Source organism: Pinus tabuliformis, chromosome 1_2, assembly GCF_031772625.1.
Source record: "Pinus tabuliformis cultivar Carrire ecotype Pingquan chromosome 1_2, CPIR1, whole genome shotgun sequence".
NCBI classification, from domain to species: domain Eukaryota; kingdom Viridiplantae; phylum Streptophyta; class Pinopsida; order Pinales; family Pinaceae; genus Pinus; species Pinus tabuliformis.
Window position 1 is genome coordinate 861908638 of NC_142298.1, and position 13779 is coordinate 861922416.

General features: G+C 39.7%; 1 protein-coding gene across 1 annotated transcript in view; it reads left to right on the top strand.

Moving 5' to 3' along the window:
- The first annotated feature begins 271 nt into the window (after positions 1-271).
- The window catches only part of LOC149208645 (MUS308 and mammalian DNA polymerase-like protein), a 358336-nt gene continuing 344828 nt past the window's right edge, over positions 272-13779 (top strand). Inside the window, exon 1 of the mRNA XM_089396147.1 lies at positions 272-467. Coding sequence (XP_089252273.1) covers positions 432-467 — 36 coding nt within the window. The 5' untranslated portion in view covers positions 272-431. The remainder of the gene's footprint in view (positions 468-13779) is intronic.

A 13779-nucleotide genomic window follows, 5' to 3' on the forward strand; every position in this document is an offset into this window, starting at 1 on the left:
GCAGCAAAAGTAAATTAGTGAACATTGGTGAGTGCAAACTCAACTTGCAATAGTGATCAAATGCAAAGGTGAACATTGGCGAGTGTAAACTAAACTGAGGTGATGTCCAGTAACCACCTTGACATCCATGCTAATTCACGAAAATTATTCGAACAAACTAGTCGGCCCGTGCTCATAGTAGCAAGTGGCAACCACTTGAGCAGGCACAACCAATTTCACAATATTATATTAGTCATGAAAGAATGATCAATTTTACAATATTACTTACATTAAGCAAAGAACCATATTTAAAAGGTCGACTTCCTTCTGCCGCCTTTTTTTCAAACCATCTCCTTCCAAATTCTGTCTCCTCTTTGCACGAGTAAATTATGCGGGCGATGCAAATCGGGCAGAGGTAGCAAGTAAGACGTCGAGAGTTCGAGCCCCGCAGAATGAGTTCCAATCAACGAAATGCGAGGCTGGACCAGGTAAATCAAAGCCCTCACTCATGACCCTAACCCTCGCTTTTCGCTGCACAGCCCATGCGAAACAACTTATTCTTGACCACCTGTTTGCAAAAGCCCAAGCGAAACAATTCATCTCTATTGTTTACATCATACGAAGTAGAAGAACAAGCATTACTGGTCCGCTTTATCTTAAACTGATGGTAAACAAATTCGCATAATAGAACTATTTTTGCATTGAAAATGCCTGAATGACCGCCTCTGCAATTTTTATTTCGCGGAGCTTTATAATCTTCTAATGTTTTAAAAGTTTTAGAATAGAGCTATGTCCAGAGAATAATAGATTCTATTCAATTCGCTGCCAAGTTCCAGATGAACAAAATCGTTTTTCATGGCATTTTAAGCCTCGTTTGGCTTTGTGTTATTGAGAATTCTAGGTTTAACCTCTTGTTTTGTTTTGGGAAAAGGGTGATTGCATTATATGGCAAAATGCACTACGGTCATCAAATAGCTTCAGAGCTAGCCGAGAAAATGACTTTCCGAGACCTGAGATCAAGAGAAACCTGATGTTACTGAAAATTTGGTTGCCCTTACCCACTTGAAATCAGCAAAACTACCTACCGAGGATTGATCTGTTTTACAGTTCCTGCTTAGATTACTAATATTAACTAGGCTGCTGTCAGAAAATATGAAGGTGCGTTAGATTGCACCAAGAAAGCGGCATAACTGTTTTAAATGGCAATCCGCACCTTGACATAGAACAAAATTGTCCATCATGAAACGGATACGCAGCTTAGCAATAGAGCAGCACACTGGCCGAGGGCATGTCCTGGGTTCACTCTTAGTTTTCCAAACTTTAACATGGTAACGGAGACATGTTGGTTATGTGGCTAGGAGGCCTAAAGCCAAAGTGTGGCTACTGTTTGAAATAGCATTCCATACCTTGATATAGAACAAAGTTGTTTATCATGAAACGGACACGCAGCTTAGCAATATAGCAGCCCACTGGCTGAGGGCAGGTCCTGGGTTGATTCCTACCCTTCCAAAGATTAACCTGGTAACAGAGGCATGTTGGTTACGTGGCTAGGAGGCCTAAAGCCAAAGTCTGGCTACTGTTTGAAATATCAATCCACAGCCTGATATAGAACAAAGCTGTCCATCATGAAACAGACACACAGCACAGCAATAGAGCAGCCCACTGGCTGAGGGCAGGTCTTGGGTTGATTCCTAGCCATCCAAACTACGGCAACAGAGCCATGTTCGTTATGTTGAGGATTGTAACTAGTGTCGGTCTTCATAATTGTATTTGAGTCACAATGTAATATAAAAAAAAATATAATTTTTTATTAAAGAATGATTGACTTATTAAAGCATGAATTTCATATCCTCCAAGCACTCCATGAGGAGGCCCAACTGGTTCAATGAGAACTTGGTCCTCCAAGCACTCCATAGATTTGATGTTGAGACCTTCAAATTCAGTAGATCTGCACTCATTAATTTTAAATCTCCTTTTCTCTTCAAAGCCCAAGCTCTAATACCATGTTGATTTCTGAAATCTAGTGCCTAGGTAAATAGATCAGATCTAGATTTACACTACTGAAATTCTTTAACCAAATAAAGCAATTGAAAAACTTAAAAAAGCAAGAAAAGCAAGAAAAGACAGGAAAAAAAAGCAAATCTTGCGCATACACAATTTTTTTGTTTTTTTTCTTTGTCTGCACTTCAACATTAGTTAATCATTCAAATAACTTTCAAATTTACAAGAGTTCCCATATTGAGAAAATGGCTTTGAGAAAAAATACCTGGTCATGCTCTTAAGATAGAGCATTGGTCCATGTTACTTGTAACCATATGACATGACTCTTCAATATAGATTGTAAGCATACATATTTCATTTACGTTTGGGTGATCCAGACTTCCTGCAGCAGCTTCCTTGATTGAAAGAGCTTCAATCTCTTGATTTGCTTCACTTTTATGTCATCATACCATCATCCCATGAATTCCACAAGTTTGGAATTCTTGATGAAAACCTTTGCTTCCCCTCATGATCGGTAAACCTTTCAATGAAGATTTCATCAGAGAATCTTGAGGATCTAAAGTATCCCCATCAGCAGATGTTTCCTTTTCACAGATGTATGATGAACCTTGTATTAGATGACCTTGCCATTTATGTTTCCAATGAGATCCCCAAGACCTATATCCTTGACTTCCATAGATTATAACCATCTTTCATGCTTCTCTATGATAATATCCCGAGCTCTTGCTTCCAGTGCTTCTATGATGCTTTGATGCATCCCATTTAGTGAATCATAATAGCTATATCTTACAACAGAAGACTTTGAAAAGAACTTAGGTGAGGAAGACTATCTCAGTCATAGTAGAGATCTCTTACTTCCTCTATCTTGGACTTCTTCTTTTCAGCTTCCTCCACTTCTTCGGTGATATGACCTTCTTCTCTTCCTTTTTTGTTATTGTCCTTCTTGATCTTAGGACAATCTCTTTTGTAGTGTCCATATTCTTGACACCCATAGCATTGAATCTTAGCCATGCTCCTTTTCCTTTTCCCAGAATCAGACTACCCAAATTTTCATTTTCTTATTGTCATTGTAGCATAAGCTTGATTTTGCTCACTTGCTCCCACATAAGATTTGGCCTTTAGTCTAGATTCTTCAATCTTGCACGGTGACCATAGATCCTGGAATGGAGTAGCTTCTTTCTTCCCATAAATACTCGAAGTAAAGTTACCCCACTTCTCTGGTAGTGCATTTAATACAACTGCAATCATTTCTTCATTAGACATGACTTCTCCCAGATCTTGTAGTTGATCTTGGATCTCAGATATCCTCATAAAGTATGAGGCTATTCCATCTTCCCTTGACATCTTCAGCTTGTAGAGTTCTTGCTTTAATGAGATGACTTCCCTAGCAGTGCTTGCAGAATACAACTCGTTTGTCATAGATTTCTTTTGAAGTTTCGAGTTTAGATACATACGAGATGAGGGGATACTTGATGGATTCTATGAGAATCCTTTGAGCCCTAAGTTCCCCTTTCATATGCTTGGCAAGAGCTTGAGCATCTTCCTTTTTTGGTTAAGCGATAGAACCTTTGACATGTTCCATAACCTCATTTTCAATGAGATTCAAATCTGTCCTTCTTTTCCATGCAAGATAGTTTGAAGCCCCAACCAATTTGTTGCCTTCCTTGCAAAAAGACATTTTGATAGATTCATATGTGGACATAAATATACTTAGGGTGCTCCTTCTTGTTGCTTCCTTGATGTTGATGATGATATATAGGATATAAAACTTCTTCTTGACGAAGGTAGTTTTCTTCGAGAATGATCCTTGATCATAGAGAGTGAGATGACACTGCCTTTTGATCTAGCTTCCTTTGGATGAATAGTCTTCAAAACACTTTAACTTGAGTAGATGTAGGGTTTTGGCCTTCTCCCTTTTGATGATGATCCCAATACTTCTTTGTAGATTTCTTTGATCTAGGGTCCCTTGATAAGATGCTCTTCCTTGACTTAGTCACCTTAGCTCTGATACCATGTTGAGCAATCTAGGGCATATCAATTAATTGATTTCTCTTTTATTAGTAACTGCTTGTGAGTGCTTTTTACTTCTTTAGATTAGGATCTTCTTTTCCTTAGGTTATTAGTGTTCTTCATCAAACAACTACCAATGCATAAACCATAAAGAGACAAGAGACACATAATATAGGTTATCAGCCAGGGCCAAAACCTCTCACTCTTTGAGAGGAAAACCCGAACAAATTCTTCTTCTTATAGAGATTCCAATTGACGAATACCAAGACCCTTGACCTATTTGCCACTCCAAGGCGAAGACAAGTTTGCTTGATGATAGTCAACTTTGTACTTCTTCCTTTGTCTCGACTCCTCTTCCAATTTGACCTTCTTCTGCTTCAAAACTTCGGCCTCCTAGAATTAGGTTTGCAGTCCTAATTTAGAAATCCTAACTTGTACATAAGACCTTTCCTTATGCCTTGATTTACTTCGCTTGTGATGGAGTCCCCATTTAGCTTGACTCGATCTTCCTTATGACTTCAAATTGGTTACCTTTGGAACTCGACCTTACTGCAGTAGATGGTTTTCTCTTTCTTCGCACATGTGACAACAACACCACCCTAAAGCAAATCCAAAACCTGAAGTTTAGACCTTTGTTGAAATTCGTTCTCCTTTCGCTAATCTTTAGGCTTCCTCGCTGTACTTCACACTTCAAAGTGTGATGACCGAAAATTTGCCTATGAAATGATGTTGAGCAACCTTATTTATAGTTGTTTCCTTGTCAAAATAAGCCGACTTGTACGAGCGTGAGCCGACATGTCATTTGTAGGAGATATAATTATCCTTCTTGAAGCCGACTTGAGGAGGAACCTTTGCTTGGTCTTGGAGGGCCTTCCTATACATTTAATGACTAATACATAAGTGTAATATGTCCAAGAAGGGTCCTTCGTACATGACATAGACTCAAATTGACTTTTATGACTAGATTACAAATCCTAAAGGCCCACAATGGAGCCATCACTAAAATAAAATTCCTTTCTCATGAAACCCATGAGGCAAGCATTACAATAATAATTTTATTTTTCTTCTTTTCATCAATTACATAAAATCACAATTACACATGTGATTATGAAGACCGAACCTAGTTACACTGTTCAACAGGTTGGTCATATTCATCGTGAATTCCTTCGTGAAGGCAGAAAACAAGCTTGAAGGAGCTACAAGTTTTAGAGCATGGAATCCTAGAATTGACCTTGTTCTTGCAACGCATAAGGTCTTGGATATTGTGAAGGGGAAAGTTACTGAACCAAAGGACGGTGGTGCAATAAAAGACAAGTTCAAAGAAGATGATCATCTGATTCGTTAGAGATCATCTGATTCCTTATTTGTTGATCATCAATCTTCCAGGGAAATGTATGATGCTCTCATTGGATTGTACACCATCAACAACATTGGACAATCTATAAGTTTAAGGAATCAACTTTGTGATGCAAAGGTGACAAAGAATGATATAATGACATTAGACTTCGTAATCTCTCAATTACAAGATCAACTCAAGGCTATTGATGATATTGTATCTGATAAGGAACTTGTAACTGTAGCTCTCAATGGTTTGCTTGAGTCTTGGGATTCTTTTGCATCAAGAATAAGTGGTAGAGAAAATGCACCTACTTTTAAAAAACTATGTTATGAAACGATCAACGACTTAGAAACCAGCCTCTTCGAGGGGCAACCTCCTTTACATTACACAAATGAACAATTCTTGGATGATACAAATGACGAAACCTCCTTTCTATATATAGGAGTCTAAGGGTTCACAATATAACCAAAGCCGACCTAACAATAATACTATAAGGGCACAAAAATAACAATAGTGGGCTTCTGTGGGGCACAATAATAACAATATGGGGACAATAGGGGCACAACAATAACAATAAGGGATACAGTGACAATAGTAATGGGGGAATCACTAGTATTATAGCGACCTAACATGCCCCTCTCCTTCAAAAAAGTGTTGTCCTCAACGCTTGAGTAGTTCTGGATGCTTCTGTATAAAATTTTCACCCTCCCATGTGGAATCTTCAACGGGTAAGTTCTTCCACTTGATGAGATACTCTGAAATTGATCGATTTCGTAGTTATCGAGTTCTTGTTTCTTTGACTTCTTCAGGTTCCAATATGATTTTTCCTTCCTCATCAAGTTCTGGCAATATTGTTTGAACTGGGAGCTTGTCACTATAACCTTCTTTAAGCATGACACATGGAAAACTGGGTGCACTCGAGAAGCTGCAAGAAGCTCCAATTTGTATGCCATAGCACCTATTTGTTAAAATTCGCAACTAGGGCCAAACTCCATGTGGGTCACCTTATTTATGGCTGTAGATATTTTTCTTAGATTCCTCTTGTCGAGAGGTGTAGGATTGATCTAAAGATCATCCGATTCCGATAAGTATTTATGAAGATATGAATTTATTTTGATTATGGACAAATTGTCAAGTTGGCCAGCAACTTATGTAGGCTTAGAAGCCCAACAGTCATGTCTATTCAACCTCAACGTTTTGCATATAAATACAAGGAGCATTCTCATTTGGACACTTCACACTCACACACATCTCTCTCTCTCTCTCTCCTCTGACCTCTAGTTTGACCGGTATTGACTGCCCTAGTTTAGGGTTGCAGTTAACTTCAGAAATATGCACTTTGACTGAACTTTTGGGGCTGTTCTAGGGCTGTTTCTTCAGGCTGTTCGAGGACAAGTTGACTAGAAATTGACCAAGTATTTTAGAGGTCAATTTCAGCTAGTTTGACCAAGTTTGACTTTGCTGATCTAGGGTTTGCTGTTCCTGATATAAAATTACAGAATTCAGATTTTGTACTATCTCTCTGCTGAACTATTGAAGATAAAAGAAGATTTGATCAAAGGGTTTCCCCAAAGTGGGGTTTGGCCCTGGCTAGTTGCCACATCTTGTGTCTCTTGTCTTGGCTTGTTTTTGGTTGATCATTTAATGTTCTATCTGCACTTAATGTATATGTGATTTCTAATCTGTGGCTAATAAAAAAAATAAGTAAATTTCTCTAAGCATAGACCATACCATAATTTAACATGGTATCAGAGCTGAGGTGAAGACAAAGCCCAAGCAAGAGCAAGAGCAAGAGCAATCACTGAAGAGAAGGATTGACAAACAGTCTTCAAACATGGGGTCCTCAACACACTTCCCTGCTGAAGACAAATTCCATGAGAAGTCTGACTATCATGGATGGAAGATGTCTCTCGATCTAACATTAGAAAAACAGGAAGTATTGGACCATGTGAGAGGCGGAATTGTTGAGCCTCCATTAAATGCATCCGCTGCTGCTAGGAACAAATGGACCAAGGGAGAAGTCAAAGCAAGGAAGATCATCCGGGACTCTATCAACAAACGTTTGGCGGCCTATGTTTCTGAGCTGAACACCTCCAAGAAAATCTACGATAGACTGGTGAGTTTATTTAAAGTTGATGATGCAAATCAAGTCTTGTTTCTTAGAAATAAGCTGAAGGAAATTAAGAAGGGCAAAGATGAAAGTATGCAAGCATATTTCTTAAGGTTCATCGAGATCAAGAACGATCTCATATCTATTGGGGAAGTAATTCCTAACAGGGAAATGACACTCACAACTCTTGGAGGACTACCATCTGAATGGTATATATTCAGGACTACTCTTTTGAACAATAATGTAATTCCTGGATTTGAGGAATTAATGGCGAGATCAATGTTTCACGAAGCCCCCCGCTCCGTTCCAAGCCTCGAAGCGCGTCTTCTACGGAAGCGCCTAGGAAGCTTGGCTGGAAGCGCGCTTCCGAAATTTGGAAGCGCCGCTTCCAATTTTTTTGCCGCTTCCTGGAAATTTGGAAGCGTGGTACGGAAGCGCTGCTTCCAGGCCTCCGAAGCGCGCTTCGTACGACGCTTCGAGCGTCGGAAGTGTGGCGCTTCGGAGGAGGAAGCATACGCTTCCCGTACGCTTCTGGAAGAGGCTGCGCGCAAGGCAAAAAATCAATTTTTTTTTTTGTTAACTTAGCATAAAGGGGGTGGGTTAGGGCGAGGTTAGAGTGAGGTTAAGGTGAGGAATGAAGAAAATAAAGCCCCCATTCATTCCTCATTTTCTCACTTTGAGTTTATGAGAGTTGGAGAAGAAAAGAGAGGAGAGGAGAAGAGAAGTGAGGAAAGGAGAGGAGAAGAGAGGAGAGCTAGGAGGAGTGAAGGAGGAGGAGCTAGGAGAAGGAGGAGGAGCTTGGAGCAAGAGCTTGGAGGACTTCACCTATAAGAGCTAAAGAGGTAAGTTCAAACTCCAAACTCCTTATTTTTTTGACAATTTTTTTGTATTTTTCTTCTCCCTCTCCTACTCTTTCCCATTGTTTCTACTTGCTCTTTTACTTATAGGTTGTCCACCTCCTATATCCATATTCCAAGATGTAGGAATTTACAGGGTAAGTTCCTCAGACAGAACACCAAAAGGACACCGCTCACAACTAGATCGCAGATCAATACACTAGTATTTTGACGTGGTTAAAACCCTCAAAGAGGGAAACAGTCCACGACCTGAGCCTACGCGGCCACTTCAGGCAATTTATTAATAAAAGAATGAAAATTTACATATGTTTCTCTCATGCACGGATTACCCTACAAATGACCCTCCATGCGCTTTAAATATAATTCATGGACCAATCGGGTGTCAAGCCACGGATCAAGTGTCGGTAATACCGAGGAGAGAATGAACCGTCGGATCACTACATATCGTGACCGTCGGATTGTAAGTTACAAAATGTACAACGGTAAAGAAACACACTTTACCTAACTCTACACTAGACCAAGTTGAACTTAACTATTTCCTATGTGTCGGAATATCCTAACATCCCCCCTTAAGAACAACTTGGGATAGGATTGAAGGATTTACAAATATGACACAATAGGAGAAGGAAGGAGGCACTAGAGCCTATCCCCCCTTAGTGACAACTTCCTGAACTCCAACCATAAATCGAAGTTTAGTGAACTTCGCCTCTGTGAGAGCCTTTGTGAAGATGTCTGCAACTTGATCATCTGTTGAACAATATTGCACTTCAAGAACATGGTCGTGAATGAGCTTTCTGATGAAGTGCATGTGCAGTTCAATGTGTTTGCTGCGCTGATGTTGGACTGGATCTTTGCATAGCTGAATGGCACTTTGATTATCACACCAAAGTGTAGTCGGATGTTGCTGCTGAAAGCCAAACTCTGATAGGATCTGATGAAGCCACAAGGCTTCCTTACTAGCTTCTACGGCACCACGATACTCTGCTTCTGCTGATGAAAGAGAAATGGCAGCTTGTTTCTTACAAGCCCATGTAATAGGTCCTGAACCAAGAGTGAACACATAACCGGCAGTAGAATTCCGATCATCAGGGTCACCAGCCCAATCGGAATCAGTGAAACCAACCAATAGAGGAGATGCTTCGGCACTGTAATGAATCCCAAACTGAACTGTACCTCGAACATAACGAAGTATTCTTTTAGCGCTTTCCAATGACTTTCACGGGGGTTTTGCATGAACCGAGCAACAAGGCCAACAGCAAAGGAAAGATCAGGACGAGTATGGGTTAGATACAAAAGTTTTCCTACAAGTTGACGGTATAAGGTAGCATCAACTGCAGGAGAAGTACAAGTGACTGAAAGTTTGACTCCAGACTGAAAGGGAGAAGGGGCTGGCTTACAGTCTTCCATGTGAAAATGAGGTAGAATATCACAAGCATACTTGGACTGGGAAAGGGAAATACCCTCCTTGGATTGCAAGACTTGAAGATCGAGAAAATAGTGTAAGTGTCCTAAGTCTGTCATTTCAAATTTCCTTTTAAGGCTAGACTTCACATGGTTTATAAGGTTGGGATCACTACCAGTAAGGATAAGATCATCAACCTAAAGAACAAGGATGATAAGAGAGTTGCCCACTTTCTTGGTGTAGACAGTATTGTCAGAATGACACCTAGAAAAGCCAGATTCTAAAAGAAAGCTATCCATTTTGGCATACCAAGCCCGAGGAGCTTGCTTGAGACCATAAAGGGATTTCTTAAGTCGACATACAAGGCTGGAGTTTGTTTGTATGAAGCCAATGGGTTGTTCCATATAGATTTCTTCATGCAAGTCTCCATGCAAGAAGGCAGATTTAACATCCATCTGATGGACTTCCCATTTGAAAGAGGCAGCAAGGGAAAGAACAAGGCGGATAGAGTTCATTTTGGCAACAGGGGAGAAGGTTTCAGTGTAGTCAATGCCTTCAAACTGTGAAAAACCCTTAGCGACAAGACGAGCTTTATGTTTATCAACTTTCCCATCTGGTCCATACTTGGTTCTGTAAACCCATTTGCATCTAACAAGTTTTCGTCCCTTTGGTAGAGGAACAAGATCCCATGTATCATTTGCCAATAATGAATGATATTCTTCATTCATAGCTGCTTCCAAATCTGGATGGCCTGAAGCTTCTGCAAAGGTGTCAGGATCATAATTTACTGGAGCTTGAGCCAGTAAAGAAGAGGCTCTCTCGAACTGAGAACGTGTGCGTCGCTGATCTGTAGGATCATCGGCAAGATCACCTGCTGCATCTCGAGTAGCACGAACCCATTTTGGAAGCTCAGGAGCTGAAGGAGGATCCTGAGATGGTGGAGGAGGATTGTCATCCTCACTTTCATCATCTGAAGAAGAAATGTTTTCAAAGGTAGAAGAGATAGGGAGAGGTGGCACATCCGCCGGACTAGGCTCACAGGCCGATATATTTTCATCAAATTTTACATCTCTTCTAATGATAACATTTTTGGACTTAAATGGAATAAGTCTATAGCCTTTGACATCTTCAGAATATCCAACAAAAGTACATTTTTCACTCTTAGGTTCTAAAGCTTTATGCTTTTCATCTGGAATATGGGCCCACGCTTCACTTCCAAAAACACGAAAGTGACTTACATCTGGTTTGATTGAGCTCCATGCTTCTTCTGGAGTGATATTCTTTAAAGCCTTAGTAGGAGTGCGATTTATTATGTAATTTGCACAGTTAATTGCTTCTGCCCAAAAACTAAGACCAAGTCCTTTAGATTGTAGCATACAATTAGCCATTTCCTTTAAGGTGCGATTCTTCCTTTCAGCTACACCATTTTGTTGTGGAGTATATGGAACAGTATGTTGCATTTGAATTCCATTCTCAGTGCAATAGTTGATGAATGTGTTTTTAACATATTGTCCGCCATTATCAGATCTTAACTTAAGAATTTGATGTCCAGATTGTTTTTCAACAAAGGCCTTGAAGGCCAAAAAAGTGTTAAATACTTCACTCTTGAGTTTTAAGAAGTATACCCAAGTGCGTCTGGAGAAATCATCAATGAAAGTTAAGAAATACTTGCAGCCAGAGAATGACACAATTGGAATGGACCACATAAATCACTATGCACAAGCTGTAAAGGGGCTGAGGCGTGCCAAGAGGCACGTTTTTCAAAACTGTCCCGATGATGTTTTCCGAGTACACATCCGGAACAAACACCATCTCTGCAAGATACCATAGGAAGACCTGTCACCATATTTTCTTTACATAGATGCTGAAGGGAGCGATAGTTTAAGTGACCAAATCGCTCATGCCAAAGTTTGCTCACTTCATCGTTATGAGCAACAAATACTGAGGGAAGATTTGATGACCCAAAGTTGTGAAACTTATACAACCTTGTAGAATCATCAGCAATGCCAGTAGCCAAAATCTGTTTAGGATCTCTTAAGTCCTTGATTACAACATCATGAGGTGAAAATTCAACGATTTTACCTTCACCTGAATGAGTTATCTGATATACAAATAGAAGGTTGTAGGATAAGGTTGGAACACATAATACATCATTAAATTGACCATTGTCTAGATGAACAGTTCCAGTCCCTACAACATTAAGAGATCTATCATCACCAACATATATATTTTTGGTGTTACAATCATTTAAAGAAGAAAACATGGCTTTGTTTTTGGCCATGTGATAAGAAGCTCCAGAATCAATGAGCCACTCATGAGAATGAGAAGAAGATACATTTAATGCATAGCCAGACCGAGATGCTTGACAACCACATGCAGAAAGTGCCATTCCTGAAGATGAAGTTGAAGTTGAAGATTGCCCCAAATGGATGTTATGCTTCTTCATTGCTGCTTCCAAGGCTTCCATCTTCTTAAAGCATTTTGATTCTAAGTGGCCATCTCGATTACAAAAATTGCAATGTCTATCAGTCTTCTTCCCTTTGTTTTTATTTGTTTTATCATTTTGTTGAAATGATTTTTCATTTTGGGGCTGAAATTGCTTAGGACCCTTGTTTGGTTTAGGACCATTCTTTTTAGGATATGACTTCTTAGGATTCTTTGAATTTGGTTGCTGCTGGGCGGCTAACGCTTTCTTGGAAGAGTTTCCAAGATTAAGAAGACCAAGGTGTAAGAGTTTTTCTTGTTCTCTTATTAAAGAATCACAAAAAGAGTCAAAGGAAGGGGGCTTGTAGTCTGTTCCTTGAGAAATGAAGGCTTCTCTTGTAGAATGGAAGGTGGAAACAAACACAGAGTAGGCTGGTCCCAACTTTGTAAGAATGGAATAGATAAGGTTACTATCTTCTTTCTTAATTTTAACACCTTCCAAAAGATATCTAAGGGTCTTGAACTTGGACAAGAAATCTTCAATGCAAGAAAAATTATTAGAGTCCAATGTAAGCAACTCATTTTCAAGTTGATGGGCTCTAATTTCATTTTTAATCCCAAAAACTTTATTGATTTGTTTCATTGCTTCATCAGGAGTATCAATTTCTGCAATATGGAATCTAAGATCTGGAGAAATAGACATCCCTATCAATCCACGTGCTTGATCTTGCCTATTTTCCCATTTAGTAGCCTTATCTTCATCCTTCGGTTTCTTTTCTTGGCCTGAGGCTATTCTGTAGAGACCTTTACTTCTAAGTAAATCCTCAATGTAAGCCAACCATTGGAAGTAGTTGGTGCTGTCAAGGGTAACTTGGTATTGACTTTCCATTTCAATAGAAACTGAAGCTAAAGATGCTGAAAATAAGTGTTCCAATGGATAGATCTCGAAAAATTAGGCTGGTTTAAAAAAAACGGCTCTGAAAACGGCTTCCGGATGAAGAAGTTATGATTTTTTGAAAAAAAAGTTGTTGAAGTTGCCGACAAAGTGCGGGAATGTGCGGAAATGAAAAAGTCCGCCCCCACAAAATGGAGACTTGAACCCAAGACCTCTACTCTCTTAAAATAGCTTTGAACCAATTGATCTATACAAAAAATTTGAGAGAGAGAGAGAGGGGGGGGGGGGGGCTTTGGGTTGCGTGCTTGCTTTGAGAAAGCTCTTTTTTTCCTACAAAACAAAAAACACAAAACCCAACACGGACATGCAAGGAAAACGAACCTTATGGCTCGAAGTTAGCTTTAGCCGAAAAACTAAATATTTTCAAAAATGAACCTTGCGGCTCAAAGTTAGCTTTGGCCGGAAACTAAATATTTTCCTCAATGTTTCTGATTTTCCGAGATCACCCTAAGGCGCAGGGAAAAGAGCATACACATGAGAAAAATCCTTCCTTTCTGTTTCTGATTTGCCCAGATCGCAGGGCAAAGAGCATACGCAGAAATGAAAGGTATAGATCCGGTAATAAAAAGGCTAAATAAACCGAAACCGAAATAAACAGAGAGAAAATAACAGTAAACTGCAAATAAACACTGTATACCTCCAGATCTTAAAAATGACACAGCTAGGGCTACCGGAAACCTTTTCGCGTGAAACGAAAGGGGT